The sequence below is a fragment of the Tachysurus vachellii genome, chromosome 17 (genome assembly GCF_030014155.1).
Source record: "Tachysurus vachellii isolate PV-2020 chromosome 17, HZAU_Pvac_v1, whole genome shotgun sequence".
In the NCBI taxonomy this organism is placed as follows: Eukaryota; Metazoa; Chordata; class Actinopteri; order Siluriformes; family Bagridae; genus Tachysurus; species Tachysurus vachellii.
The window spans coordinates 5,303,131-5,318,777 of NC_083476.1; the positions used below are offsets into that span (position 1 = coordinate 5,303,131).

General features: G+C 38.4%; 1 protein-coding gene across 1 annotated transcript in view; it reads left to right on the forward strand.

Moving 5' to 3' along the window:
- Window positions 1-13,564, forward strand: part of LOC132859654 (voltage-dependent N-type calcium channel subunit alpha-1B-like) — a 113,175-nt gene extending 99,611 nt beyond the window's left edge. Inside the window, exons 40-47 of the mRNA XM_060890464.1 lie at window positions 582-691; window positions 1,388-1,551; window positions 1,698-1,794; window positions 2,451-2,561; window positions 4,138-4,176; window positions 7,182-7,425; window positions 9,298-9,527; window positions 9,690-13,564. Coding sequence (XP_060746447.1) covers window positions 582-691; window positions 1,388-1,551; window positions 1,698-1,794; window positions 2,451-2,561; window positions 4,138-4,176; window positions 7,182-7,425; window positions 9,298-9,527; window positions 9,690-10,226 — 1,532 coding nt within the window. The 3' untranslated portion in view covers window positions 10,227-13,564. The remainder of the gene's footprint in view (window positions 1-581; window positions 692-1,387; window positions 1,552-1,697; window positions 1,795-2,450; window positions 2,562-4,137; window positions 4,177-7,181; window positions 7,426-9,297; window positions 9,528-9,689) is intronic.
- Window positions 13,565-15,647: the final 2,083 nt, after the last annotated feature.

The following is a 15,647-nucleotide window of genomic DNA, read 5'->3' on the forward strand; positions in this document are numbered from 1 at the left end:
TATTATTATTGTTAGTATTATTATTTATTCATTCATCCATTCATTCATTCATTCATTGATTTTCTACCGCTTATCCGAACTACCTCGGGTCACGGGGAGCCTGTGCCTATCTCAGGCGTCATCGGGCATCAAGGCAGGATACACCCTGGACGGAGTGCCAACCCATCGCAGGGCACACACACATTCTCATTCACTAAGGCACTCACACACTACGGACAATTTTCCATAGATGCCAATCAACCTACCAATCAAGAGATGCCAATCAACCTGTCTTTGGACCGGGGGAGGAAACCGGAGTACAAGGAGGAAACCCCCGAGGCACGGGGAGAACATGCAAACTCCACACACACAAGGTGGAGGCGGGAATTGTGAGGCGAACGTGCTAACCACTAAGCCACCAGGGTGTATCCTGCCTTGATGCCCGATGACGCCTGAGATACAGTAGGCACAGGCTCCCTGTGACTCGAGGTAGTTCGGATAAGCGGTAGAAAATGAATGAATGAATGAATGAATGAATAAATGAATGAATGAATGATAAGAGCCACGGCTCTTATCACTTATAACTTCTGTGTGTACATCAGATAACGAGTTGACGGTTGGGAAAGTGTATGCTGCGCTGATGATCTTTGATTACTACAAGCAGAATCGAGCCAAAAGACTCCAGGAGCAGCAGTCCACTTCCGGAGCACTGGTATTGTGTTCCTCCACCCATCTTGATCTATCCATGTGACTCTTTAACAAAGCCTCTGTCATTGTATACAACTGCTTTTGAGGTAAAAAAATTCCAGACCCAAGTGAAGGGACCCAAGTGAAGGGATAATAAAAACAAGCACGATTTATTAACAAATAATATAGATAACTTGAACAGGGAGCACTAGGGAACGTCTAAGCAGGTACATGACATGGCTAGAAATAAATACCAAACATAGAGCAAAGAAACAACATACAGAAACTGAAGAGACCAACTCAAAGACATGGACTCCACGATGCAACAGGCAACGTGGTGAGAATAAATAGACAGGGTAATTAGGGGACATAAGGGGTAGGTTTGTAGAGGCGGCAAGGGATAAAGGGTAAGGTGGGGCAAACACACGTGTACAGAGATCATGTACAAAGATACATGGTACAAAAATACACGCTGCTGGAACGCCCCCTAATGTTCCGACAGGGAACGTCCAAGCATGACGTGAAATATGCAATGAAAAGAATAGATTTAATTACATTTAAAGGAACTGAGGCTCAAATTTTCATGTGAGATGTTTAATTAAACAGGATTTTTATTACAGTTGATTACAAAAGGTAAGGGATAATGATTTCGTTCTCATTTGTTTGGAACACAAACTGTGTTGAGGAGCACAACAGATTTTTCCCCTTCCCTACTTTGCAGGGTAAAATGGGGTCTCTGTTCAAGCCCATGTTGCCCCTCACTCACATACACGATCAAGAGCCATCACTCAGGAGTGCCAAACTGCCACCTCCTTCCCAAACTGATTCATCTCCACATCCAGAGTTTATGCCCACAACCCCTCTCTTGACTAACGGGGAGCCAGCGTGAGTATCTCACTACTATAACACTTCATGCTCGGCTTTTATATTGGGCTCTTTGTTATCCATCTTTAAGGTTTGGATGTTTGAATAACTATATAAACAAAACATGGACTTTCCGTGTACTGTATGTGTGCTTTGTGTCATGACAGAAAAAGCAGTACCATGAAGATTTCTCATTCGGCAGAGACGCTTCAGGAGGGCAAGAATTCCGTCTATTCAGAAGATGTGCCAAAAACTGAATCTCAGGTATTGGAGTACTCTGATGAGTTCTGGTTAACCAGTTTCCACCTCTTGTGGCTAACCAGCATCCTGTGGCAGACTTTTCTACCTGATTCCAACCCATAATAACCTCTAATATATTGTTATAGCCCTCTATATTAATACAGTTGTCCACTACAGATCCTTATACTGTAGCTCACTGGAATCCGGTGTAAATCCTTTATAGTCTATTGTAGCCTAAATTTTTATTAGTATACACTTACAATTATAGCATAAAAAGTTCAATTATATTCCCATTTAACCTCCTTATAGCCTATTATACTGTAGCTCACTAGACACTGTATAGTGCCCTGTAACCTGTTATGTATACTATATGTATATCATGTTAGTGCAATGTTACCATAAATAATCCAGACTTATAAAGAAGCACGTTGGCTCATGGTCTGTAGTGCACTATAAGCCTAATCATTTAAAGACCTCCGTTCTCGTCTGAGAAGTGCACCCCCGACATCACAAACCAAAAGCCAAATGGATTTTTTGTCGATTACTCAAGCGAGTATCAAACCTCACTCATTTACGTCTTTGTCGAACCATAGTGATGTGCATATCTCTGTACTGTGTGCGTTGTGATGCATGTGTACTCGTCGATGCATATGTTTGTGTGCGCTGTGTGGATCTTACAGGAATTAGTAGAGATGACGGATATGGAGAATAATTCTGATGTAGTGGGCTTCTCCACACTGGAGGGCCACGGGAGGGCAGCCTCAATGCCCAGACTTAGTGCAGGCTTCCAGGTAAGCCGGTGATCGTTTTATTCTCATTCATTAAGCAATCTTATTATATTTCTAAAGAGGGATTTTGTTATGGAGAGGCACACAGATGAAGAAATGAGAGGAAGGGAAAAACATGAGCTGTGAGCATCAGTGGATGTATGGATTAGATTGGATGTGGATGGATGGATGGTTGGATGGATGGATGGATGGATGGATAGATGGATACATGTTTGAATGGGTGTACAACATTCCTGGCTTACATGTAGCAGATCCCTTGCTACGTCAATACGAGGAACACCTTCAGTTAAAAAACCATCATAAATCAAGTGGGTGGGTCTCTTTTGTTGTAAATGAATAGAGGGACAATTATTGAGTAACTAAGCACCAGTTTTTTTGTTTTTTTTTATGCCTCTCTGTTTTCTTACACATGGAACTGACATACACTTTTTGTTTTTGTGGAAAAACTAAAAGTTGTTTCAAAAGTTCTCTCTTTGCCTGCGATAATTTTCTTGTTAGCAAAGGATAATTTTATGGCAAATAAATGAATAGACGTCTACTAGGGCTAGATGCGATACTCCATATTCTTATTAGTTTTGTGTATCTTTCCTATCAAGATGACACAACCGACATCTCGATTTATGGTCAAGGATGAAACCTAGATTTAAAGTAGCTAATAATTTAATATAATATCATTTAGATTGTATTTCTTTCTTTCTTTCTTTGTTTGAATGATTTTTTTTTCTTCACTTCTTTACTGAGACAAACAAGCACATGGACTATATACATCGAATTTTCCAATGGAATTGAAAGATAAAGAAGTTTCTAGAATTTCATGTGGCAAAGATTTTTGGCTTAATTAGCATATATGCACAAAAATAGGCATGTTTAATAATCTTAAAATAATAAATGTGCTTTTGAGTGAAATTTAAATACACACACCGTTTTTCAAATGATGATGTTGTACTAGTAATTAATTATACATATGTCCCCTATGTGTAACCTGTGTGTCCTATAAGTTGTTTCCATTCTCATCTCCCTTCTGTTGTCTTTTATTACCTTTTTACTTTCACTTATTTGTAGTGACCGTAAAAGACTGTATATATCTGTGCTGTTGCCTTCTGTCTCTGTCTCATCATCTGTCACATATATTGTATAATATTGTACTGTGTCTTGTCTGTTCCTGTCTTATCTTGTGTAAATTTTTGCCACTTTTCTAACAGCCCACCCACCAGAGCCTTTGTATTCCCTAGACACTTCTGTTCCTCCTCCTCTGTCCTTCTTGCTCCCCATACCTCCTTCTACTTGATTAATCCCATTGTAATCATTTTGCCAGCTTGTCTGTCATCGTGTCGTCATCTGTTTCTCACTTTCTCTGATATATTGTCTCTATCATTCTTATTTTCTATCTGTCTGTTCATATGAGCATCTTACCATCTTATCATTGAATCATCACATATTATTATCATCTCTATGCTTCCTTTTCTCCTCTGCTGTCTCATTTATATGCTCCACCGTCTCTCTGATGCTGAATGAGTCAATGTTGGCTGTGTGTTTTCCCCTGCTCTCCTCACCTGTGTGTCCTCTTCCTGTCCTACAGCGGAGCCAGTTGCGCCACACCACCGGGATGTACCTAGCAGTATGTACCAATGTTCCAAGCCCTTCTATATCTCAAACTATATCTTCCCCTTTAATTCTCTCTATTGCAATCTCTGTGTCACTCATATCACTTCTGTGTTGGCCTGTATGTGCTTTTCCCATTCCAGTCCATGCTTTCTTGGCTTGTCCCATACACTGATTCAGAGATATAAATAGCCTGGTCATGTCAGATCACAAACAATATTTCTAGTATTTTATAGACAACTAAATTTAATATAGATAACATTTTGGGGATGGGATGTTATGAATCATGTATGTGTGTGTATTGTTGGTGTATATGTCTGAGTAATATACCTTTATGGTATATGTTTATGTAGGAGTGATGATGCAGTTCTCTCTTATCACATCCTCAGCTTGAAATGTCCTCATTTATTGACAATTCCTGATGCAAGTGGATTTAATAAAATGCTCCCTTATACAGTAACCATAGAAAATGTCTACCGAGGATGATGTGGCTAGAGGAACTGCATAGCTATACTGTAGTTCTACAGTTTTGTTCTTTTTGTGAGGGTAGCACTATTAAATCAATTTGTATTTACTTTTAGCAATTTATAAACCCCTTATAGAACTATAGAAACTACTATATTTTTTTAAAACTCTTCACACATTAAGGATATCTGCTTTCTCTATGGATTAACCTCTGAACTGAACTAGGTTTAATCAAGAGAGTCTTTTCAGGGATGACAGGGATGAGAGATGTAAGATTACAAAATAAATAAATAAATAAATAAAAAATTGCCAGTGCATTTAACATTTCCAGCCAAATAGAAATCAATCTCTTCCACACTTGCGTTTTTGCCACTATAGAATTTTCTAACTGCTATAAAATAAATAAACTTAAAACATGGACAATAAAATACCAAAGATTTCTTGCAATGACTTTTAAATGGAGGATGTGTCTACTGGGTTATGAAGTGTCTCAGAGTGCTCCTTTTCATTGCAATATATACATGCAAAAGTCTTTTGCAGTTTCAACAGCCAATAGTCTTCTTCTCTTGAACTGCAGCCAATTTGGCTTCCTCGTACCCCACAACTGTATCAGGAAAGACCTCCATGAGCATTATTTGGAATGACTCCATCTTCAACTTGACAGCTGACAGCTTCCCTCACCACTGTTGACTACTAGAGGCTTACTGTAATGTTGTGCACCAACAGCCACATATTCTTGTAGCAGCCCTTGCCCATTCAGACTCAATGTCCCTGACCCTGTTAAATGTCCTTGTACTTGGTATAAGGGAGAAATCCCTTCCAGTTTTGGAATTACATTTATTACAATGAAGCTTCTGTAAAACAAGCTGGAAAGCCTTCCTGAGTTTACCAGGTAGATCTGGCCAGTACCCTGTGTTATAATCCCAACTCACCACCAAGTGGCAATCGGCTGGCAGTACCGCCTCTCTCTTTAGCCAAGTGTCCAAAACATATGGCTTTAATTTTGATGATACAATCACAACCTTAGGCCAAAGGTGCTCTGGAACCAATTAATCTTATGAGCAATCTTGTGTCCAAACAAAACACTTGCTCTTGAAGGTCTATGGCTTGCACAATCGAATAGGCCACTACTCAGGTTTATTTCTGGTGTATATACTGTATTCCTTTCAGTGATACCCCTCCAAGTATCTCCATCATTCCATCCAATATCCTCTTCAGGTGTCCTCTAGAGTTTTTCTTTCCGAGACTACTTATAAAGGCAACAATCTAGACCACCTGACTGGCAAGTATTCCCACACCTGCTTGAGGACAATCTTCTGTAGGAAGTCTTTAGTAGAAGAGTGACCACATTTCTGATCAAGACCTTTGATACTGAGCTTGTAGAGTATGTGGATTTAAGGATGACTATATCTAGTCTATATCTGCCAAACTCAGACTCTTTCATCTCCAGCAAAATAGCAATCCATATACCCCAAAACAGTTTCCATTGCAAAAGTCTAATCTCTTTTTACGACTGCAGACTGGATGCCTGTTTGGTGTTTCACTGACTCCTACTATTCATCTTGTAGTTGGTGCAAGAACCAGATAGCTCTTGGGTTACATTGGTGGTCTGGTCTTCCAGACACTATTTGCGGACAGCATTCTCAGACCTGGTTGCAGAGGATGGTCTTGGTAACCTTAATCTGGCCAGGATATACTTCGTCTTTACAGTTCATGGGGTGAATTTTAGGATCTTCCTACATATAACCGTTCCCCTACTTGTCGTCTCTACTGGGTCTATATTAAGCACTTGGTAGCACAACCATGAAGTTCACTAAAGACCCTTTGCCATGGCATGGCTCAAATCATCAAATCAACAAATCATCGTTCCTCATAGAAGAAGAGAAGTGCTGTTTTGTAGTTTAGAAATTTTAGATGTGTCTACGGTGGTGCATGTACTGTAGGACATGTAATGAACAGATTGGCCAAGCTTGTTTGATGTGTGAAGAGTTTTCTTAAAAAAATGTAAAAAAAAAAAAAAGACAATGGAATAAATAAATAAATAAATAAATAAATAAATAAAGCCAACAACCACATTGTTATCAAGCAGTGGACAACACTAATAAGAATAAATCAGCAAACGCTGTTTTTTTTGTTGTGTGAGGTGATATGACATGTCTTTTGCCAGATGATTAACTGAATAAAGCTTACAGACCTGTTATTTTGTGGATTGCAGTAAATGACGCACTTTATAGCGCGTTTGTCAGGATTTTGTTTGTGCTATTGTCACTGCTTGGTTTTGGATACATTCTGTAGTAACTGTAAAGGTTAAGAAGCATTTCGATGAAAGCATTCAAACAACTGAGTGTTTGCATCAAACAGTGATGGTGTTCTTCTCCTGTTTTACTTGATATGTACAGTATTTGTGTGTGTTTTGTGTGTGTGTCTGCAAACCACTGAGCTGGTTTCAAACATTATGGGAATATCTTACTTTACTGACTTTTCTGAAGTGCCATTTAATTCATGGATTAGAACCCTCATTTTGTCGTTCCTCTTTTACTTTTTTCTATCTTAAAGCCCATCACGGACAGCAGTCCCATGCGGCGTTCAGCCTCTTCTTTGGCTTCTCAGAGAGGAGGAACAGAGTTGAATTTGAGGGACTATACGTTGGAGCGGCCCCCAGCAGCACAGACTCAGGAGAAAGACAGAGACAAATTGCACCAACATCACCATCATCATCATCATCGATGTCACCGCCGCCGAGACAAGAAGCATAAATCCCTGGACCGAGCTATCAGTGAAGAACAGCCTGCCTCTTTGGGTAAGAAAATTCATACATAAATGCACATATTTTTTCAATTGAGACACACACTATTAAGGAAAGCATAGTGAACTTGAAAGGTATCATATTGTATGGGTATGTCATGTCTCTGTAAATTAAGATGAGTCATGAGTCAGATACAAACACAACATTTCCGCCCACAGCAATATGTACGTCTACGGTATAGTGATCTAGAGATGAGTTATACTGTAGTTCTCAGCTGTAGCTTGTTGGAACATGATGGGAATGTTGGTATGAAGTTGAACCCCAGGAAAGGATATTTTATGCAATATATAACCTAGTAACCAGATTTCACTGGAAAAAAACCCAGAGGTAGAGGTAAATTTTCATAACTAAAGCTATTTGATTAGTTTGTAATTGGAAATTTACATGGAGACATGTTTTTATTTTTTTGTTTGTACTTGCCTGTGAATTATGTGTCTATTAAAGTATCTAACAAAACATTTACATCTGCATTTATTGCATTTGGCAGACACTCTTATCTAGACAGTCATAACAAAAGTGCTTTAAAGTCTCTATCAATAAATATATTACCACTGGTTCATTGGGGGGGCACGGTGGCTTAGTGGTTAGCACGTCCGCCTCACACCTCCAGGGTTGGGGGTTCGATTCCCGCCCCCGCCTTGTGTGTGTGGAGTTTGCATGTTCTCCCCGTGCCTCGGGGGTTTCCTCCGGGTACTCCGGTTTCCTCCCCCGGTCCAAAGACATGCATGGTAGGTTGATTGGCATCTCTGGAAAATTGTCCGTAGTGTGTGATTGCGTGAGTGAATGAGAGTGTGTGTGTGTGCCCTGCGATGGGTTGGCACTCCATCCAGGGTGTATCCTGCCTTGATGCCCGATGACGCCTGAGGCTCCCCGTGACCCGAGGTAGTTCGGATAAGCGGTAGAAAATGAATGAATGAATGGTTCACTAGGTCACAGACATGGGTACCAGTAGCCTAAATACTCTGTTGAGAGGAATTAAAATTATCTTCTTTTTTAAAAATATGTAAAACAAACAGGCAAAATAAGAGCTAGTTTAAGTGTTTCAGTGACTCAGCTGTTCAGGCTTCTCGGGAAAGGTTATTCCACCACTTCGGTGCCAGAACAGAAAAGAGTCTTGCTGTATACCTGGTGAGATGGCGGGACCAGTCGAGCAGTGCTGGGAGATCATAGGGAGCGAGGTGCAGTGCAAGGAGTGAAATTAGCTTTGAGGTAAGAAGGAGCTGGTCGGTTTTTGGCTTTGTAGACAAGCATTAGTGTTTGAATCTGATGCGTGCAGCTCCCGGAAGCCATTGGAGGGATTGCAGCAGTCAGAAGAAACTGACATGATCATGTCACATTATCACCCTGGGAGAAAATGCACAGTTGATTGTTAATGGTTACCCCAAGGTTGTGAGCAGGTGCCAATGGGGATATCAGAAAACTATAATAATGTTACAAAGGAATCTAGACACATTTTTCTGACTTAGTTTGTGCTAAACGGAATGCAAAAAGCTGGTCAACTTTGGTGTCTTGTTCAGTGTCTTTTCAGTTTTTCTTATTCTCTCCATTGGTAATGGCTTTTATATTCTGTTAGCATAACAGTTCTATAAAACCCCCAAATATTAACTTAAAATAAACACAGATAGAGGTCTGAGTGATTACATTTTGCCGTGGGGATGGTTTTTGCCTCACAACTCCTAAACTGGTGCAGGTGTTTTTCCAGAAAAACCACAAGAGAAAATAGCATGACTGTTTCAGACAGACAGGATACTTTCATTTATTGCACTAATCATGTTATTCATTTTGTGGATAGGGAGCAGCTGTGTTTGAACCTCATTCAATAATGAAGCAGTCAAAGCGTGTCTAAGCAATTTGACCTTTTTTTAGATCCAGCGCCGGATCTAATCAGCGATCCGCGGGATCGAGCACGTGAATGGGACAGAGACCGAGGTCGCTCTCAAGAGCGGAAGCACCACTCGTCCTCTGCCCCAGATAGAAAGCAACGTTACTATTCCTGTGATCGTTATGGAAACAGAGAGCACTTTCACAGCCGATCACCTGGGCCAAGCAGATCGACATCACCCGGAGATCCACAAGAACCCAACAGATTCAAAACGGTACCTATCTATAGTTTCATGATGTCATTCAGTTTTGAAAACTCCTAAGGTTCTGCTTTCATATCTTTGTATGTATGTCTGTCTGTTTACAAATGTATACATTTAGCTCCCAAAATCTACCTCTAGTCTTTATTCTGTGCTTCATTATATTTTATTCTGCAGGGTGGTAACTCAGCTAAGGGTAGCCCGATGGTCTTCACCTCAGGCACCAGTACACCATGCCGTGGACGAAGACAGCTCCCTCAGACACCGCTCACCCCAAGGCCTGCAGTGGCCTTTAAGTCTACCAGCTCTTCTCCATTGCAGATGGCTGCCACCCGCTCATCCGGGCCAGTCCCTACCTACCTGAGTCGAGGGCAGTCAGAGCACGACGCCTTGCTCGGCATCACTCACCAAGCATCTCCTGTGCCTGTTACTCGGATCGGATCTGACCCCAACCTCGGCCCACTGCAGCGAGACCCACACCTGTCAGAGGCCGAAGATTTCCACGATGCTTTGAGCACCTACAGCTCAGGACGTTTTCCAAGAACAGTCTCTGCCACCCATTCATCCACAGGGGCGGTGCCATCCATGCTTCAGCAGAGTCAGAGTGGAGTACCTAACGGGTACCACTTTACCCTTGGAGTTAGTACATCTCTGGGCTCCAGTACCAGGATTTCCCCAAGCTATCATGATACAGATAAAGATGACTGGTGCTGATGAAATGGTAACCAATATATGTCTTAAATGTATCTTTAAAATGTGCAGGATGAGTTTTATCATCTTTGCCTCAAGATTGTGCGATGACTGTGTGAAGGTAGAATGGAATCCTGAGGCGCTCTAGAAGACGGGTTGAGTTAAATCTTTTCATGAACGTGGTACAGTTTGTGAAAATATGAGTGCCATGATGAATTTGATAAAGCAAGGTGAGCTCTGTCTGCCACTGAAGAGGAGAAATAGTTCAGCAATGCCCTCTGCTCTCTGAAATCAAATGAATAGGGCTAAACTCGGCAGAGGGCAAAGAGATACAGCCATGTTTGATTAGAAAGCACAAACTATAATGGAAGTGCAGGACTTCTGCTCATCTATATGGTATTGTTAAGAACCTGGACCTCTCTTTATGTCTTAAAAACAAACCCATATTAAATCCTTAGTTTTGTCCAGATTCTTAATCTTCATATTTTTTCCCTGCTGCTGCTTCAAGCTGTTTCTTCCTCTTGAAAGTGGCACAGATAAAATGGTCCCAGTAGCTAAATCGTAATTTGTTTTATAAGCAGTACAGTAAGCATCTATTAACAGTGTTCTTTTTTTTTTGTACCTTGTACATGAAGTGTGTACTGTAGCTGGGTATCCTGTAAGGTCTACTCTTTTTTAAAAAAAAAAATAAATAAAATTACCCTCAAGTGGTAAACTACCAAGTGCCTAACCTTTTGAGGTTAACTACTGTATGAGTATGATGTACCGTGAGGCATTATTAACCTGAGAAAGGCAAATACTGGATACTGTACACTGTAGGTAAAATGTCACAGATATTTGTTCTTTATATTTATCATAGCATGTTATGAAGACAGAGATTATGACATTGCACAAAAGAGAGAATATAAGTGAGATTTTTATAGATGTTTGTCTGAAAGTATGGCACGTGAGTAAAAAAAAATCTGTACGCTGCAGTGACGATAGCATCGACAACGTAGCTTCAAGAAGGTACCGTAACTATGAACTATAGGGAATTGAATGATGCTGAAAATGTTTTCACTATGTCTGAATCGAATGCATGTTGGGAGATTCTACACTTGGTGTTGGTGTTGTTGTAACTGCATTGTGTGATGTACAATTTTATTTTGCCAAAGAGTACATGGTGAGCTCTTGCCTTTCTAGTATTAGAACTGATTTAATTACATGGAGTCAAGAAAGACATGATACATTTTGGTAGGAACATAAAATAATATTCTGAAAAATCTATATATTTCACTAAAATCATGTACATTTTGTTCATACTATCAAATTTAACATATTGCTGTACCCTTTCATGGTAAAGAAGGAAGATGTGGTTCTTTGGTAACATTGGGTGACTTTGATTAGTTCCAAACATCGTCATCAAATCATTGTATAATAAGACAAAATGAATATTTATTTGTAACACACGCACACAAACTACTCTAATAAGAACATCTGTACAACTGAACCTTCAAGCAGTTTTCCATTCAGCCAATCATGTGAGAGCTTTTGTTAAAGTTGACTAAATATCTACTTGATATTTAGTCAATATTTAGTTAAATATCTACTTGAGGAAAAAAAATCTCTGAGTGACTTGGCTTGGTTGTTGGTGCTGGACAGGTTTGAGTATTTCAGAAGTTGCTGAACCTCTAATATTTTCATGTGCACAACCCTGTCTAAAAATACACAGAACCATTTAAATATATCTAGTGACAGATCTGTAGTTATTGATGTCTCGTTGATGAAAGAGGTCAGAAGAGAAAGCCTATGGTACTATGAAGCAGTGGAGCTACAGCCAAGAACAGGAACCTAATGCTAAAGTGGACACATACAGAAACAAGATAGCCGAAAATTTGAGCAACCTTATTTATGGTTTTAATAATATTCACCTGTCTAGTTTTGGTGATTCTGTACTTGCTGTAGCCTCAGATTTTTGTTAGACTTTGGCTAACAGGAGTGGAAGCTGATGTAGGTTTCTGCTGTTGTAGGACACCAGCCTCAAGACTTAACATGTTTTGCATTCTGGGATGCTTTTCAGCATGGTTGTAGTGATTATTAGTTACCTTAGCATTCATGCCAGACATTTTGCTCTGAGTTTTCTTATTAAAAAAATGTTTCTACCAGTAGAACTGTCCCTCACTTTCTCCAGAGCCCCACTACTCAAACTACACTTACAACAAAGCCACAAAGTCACCGAGATGACATTTCTCCCTAGTTCTAATGCATGATGTGAACGCTTAACTAAAACCCGAAATTTATAAACATCGAAACTCCTACCACATGATTGGCTGATTGGTTGAATAACTGGATGAATGTATGAACTACATGAATGAAAGGAATTTATTGTTCCTAATAAAGTGATTGGTGAGTGTAGATGATATTTCTCAGACAAGCTTCCTGTGTCCTGTAATTGCAGGGATGAGACGACTGTTGAGAAACAGTACAGCAGGGCTATGCAACATGGCGACACTTTATAATCGTTCCTCATCTTCTGTAGCTTTATCTCCTAGACTAGACAGTTCTGGGACCAAGACAATTTTATTTAGTTTATACGTTACAGTGCTGTACGTGAAATACATTTGATTGGAAATCTGGTAAGGCCAATTTTCTGTTTACAAGTGTACAAGCAGGACAAATGCATGCCATAGTCCTGTCCTCAAAAGTGAATTTGAATTTGTGTTGTTCGGCTCAGTACAGTCCATAATAATTGGTGAATGATTTAAAGATTTTTTTTTTTATATATAAAATAATCAACCTCAAAGTGATCCATCTTTGACCATGTTTTACCTTCTATTTTCCCTTTTGAAAGGGAGATGTGATTTGTGCGCCTAGTACATCTGTAACTGTTCTAAAGCCATTCCTATAAAAAAAAAGCTACAAATAATTATTGTACTCAAATTTTCTGCCAGGTGCCAAATTTAACACAGCACCATTTTGTCATCCTCATGCTGTACCTTGTTCAGTTGACCTGTGGACATTGTGTTTATGTTTGCATGTTACAATGACATGTGCATGTACAAATATATGTTTGACATTATTTAATTTTGATTCCTATGAGGGGTTCACTGCCTTTTTTTATACAATTATCAATTAAAAAAAACATTTGTGGGGGTTAAATTGAGAAACTCATTGTAGAACTTTTGTGTAAAAGAGGTGTTGAACAAAACAGAAAATTACATTTAGGCTATGAAAGCATGGGACTAAAGTTTTTAAGCAAGATCAGACACCACCACTGTTCATTGGCTGTCTGCTTAGTTTCCATTCATTGCCATTTTGTACCACTGAACTGAAAAGAGGATATATACGAAAATAAATAAATTAATAAAAGTTTTATGAAACAATTTTGATTTTGTTTCTTTTCTTGGTTTAAGGTTTACATATTCATCTCTGTTTCTAATTAGAAGGATTATTATAATCTTCCAATGTTGATTGTGTGTGTATATATATATATATATATATATATATATATATATATATATATATATATATATATATATATATATATGTATATATATACAAAACAGTACATTATTGACTAAACATAAAGAAGTGAGTCCACTTTATTAGGAACATTCATGGAGTTATCCAATCAGCACTAAGCACAATGGGAAAAAACAACAACAACAACAACACAACAAATCTTCATGATTGCATGTATTGCACTGCTACCATTTGATTGGCTGGTTGTGTGTGCATATTTAATTAGATGATTACGGTTGTTAAGGTTCATAATCATGAGTTGCAAGAAAATCAGCAATCAACTGACAAAGAATGATTGTAATATCAACTGATAAAAATGAGCGTGTCAACCATAGTGTCTGTCTTCTAGTTTATTTATTTATTTATTTATTTTGATTATTTACTCTAACCTGGGTGGGCGTGGAAATCTAACGGACGCGAATCCCATTGGTCGGAGGCAATGTGGTGGGCGGAGCCGCTCGCGAGCTGGTGACGGCTCCTGAATATGCGCGCGCTGCCTGAACAGCCGTCGTCTTGGTGAGGGTTCAATAGTAACCGACAACTTTAATATTAATAACGTAATTTAATTACTCGATATAAGATGTAATTTTGGTAGATAGAGTGTCAATTTTTGAAAATACGTTATTTAAGGGTTTTTTGTGTCTGTATTTTATACAGAATAGTTTAAACACGGATTTAAAATCGATTAAACTAAGCGTTACGTCAGGAGACGTTAAATCCTTAACGTTTTTTTTTTTTTAAATCCCCTTAACTATTTTTTTTAATCCTTAACGTTTTTTTAAAAATCCTTAACGTTTTTTTTTTTTTTTTTTAAATCCTTAACGTTTTTTTTTATTAAATCCTTAACTTTTTTTTTTTTAAATCCTTAACGTTTTTTTTTTTTTTTTAAATCCTTAACGTATTTTTTTTTTTTTTAACAAACATTTATTATGATACTGAAAACCACACCGTGGGTTATTTTTGTTTTTTTTTTGTTTAAATCCATCATTTCGAGTCCAACTGAGTGGTCAGAAGTGGAGCTGAGCTCAGGGGGGCTGCAGACAGGTAAGACCTCATTCTCTAAATATTTATAACTCTTCCAACTCTTTTCACTGGAAAGTAGCTAATGCATGTCGCTAGAACGGCAAGATAATATCATGAAGTAATCGATATATCCCTGATTCATTTGCATAACAAACTAAATCCACCCATAACAAACCTAAATAACAAATATAACAAACCTAAATAACAAACATACTGTAAACCTAAATCCACTAAAGTCACCCACATGAGGATGAGGTTCCCCATTGAGTTTGGTTCCTCTCAAGTTTTCTTCCTTCCATTAAAGGCAGTTTTTCCTCCCCACAGACACCTGAGTCACCACTGACTTGCACATTGGGGATAAATACATACACATTTACATATATCTAATATTGATCTTGAGTTTTGTATTATATTAATCTTTATATTATTCTTTATAATAACCTTTTGTTCTCTGTTTTTGTTCTGTAAAGCCGCTTTGAGACAATGTCAATTGTCAATTGTAAAAAAAAGCACTATACAAATAAACTTGAATTAAATCAAATTGAATTAAATCACACGAAGGAGAATTTCGGTATAACAGAATGTAACATTTCTTTTAAAAACAATATTCATAACATTAAATTAACGATTTACATATTTGCAGTATATTATAATTTACATCAAGAATTCAGACAGAAAAAAAGTATCTGCGTGTATATGAATGAAACCTGTGTGTTTTACAAAAATAAACTTACACAACAAAAGCAAAATGAAGCCCTAGAGGAAACAGTTAAGGATAGAATAAGTTTCTAAGATGAGCATAAAAAAACAATGTACTGAGTTTTATTCGCTAAGCATAAGAATAATAAGATTGCCCAAATTCATCTAAACACTTTTTATCTTGGTGACGTAGTTGGTCATGTGACCAGATTGAGTTTGCTC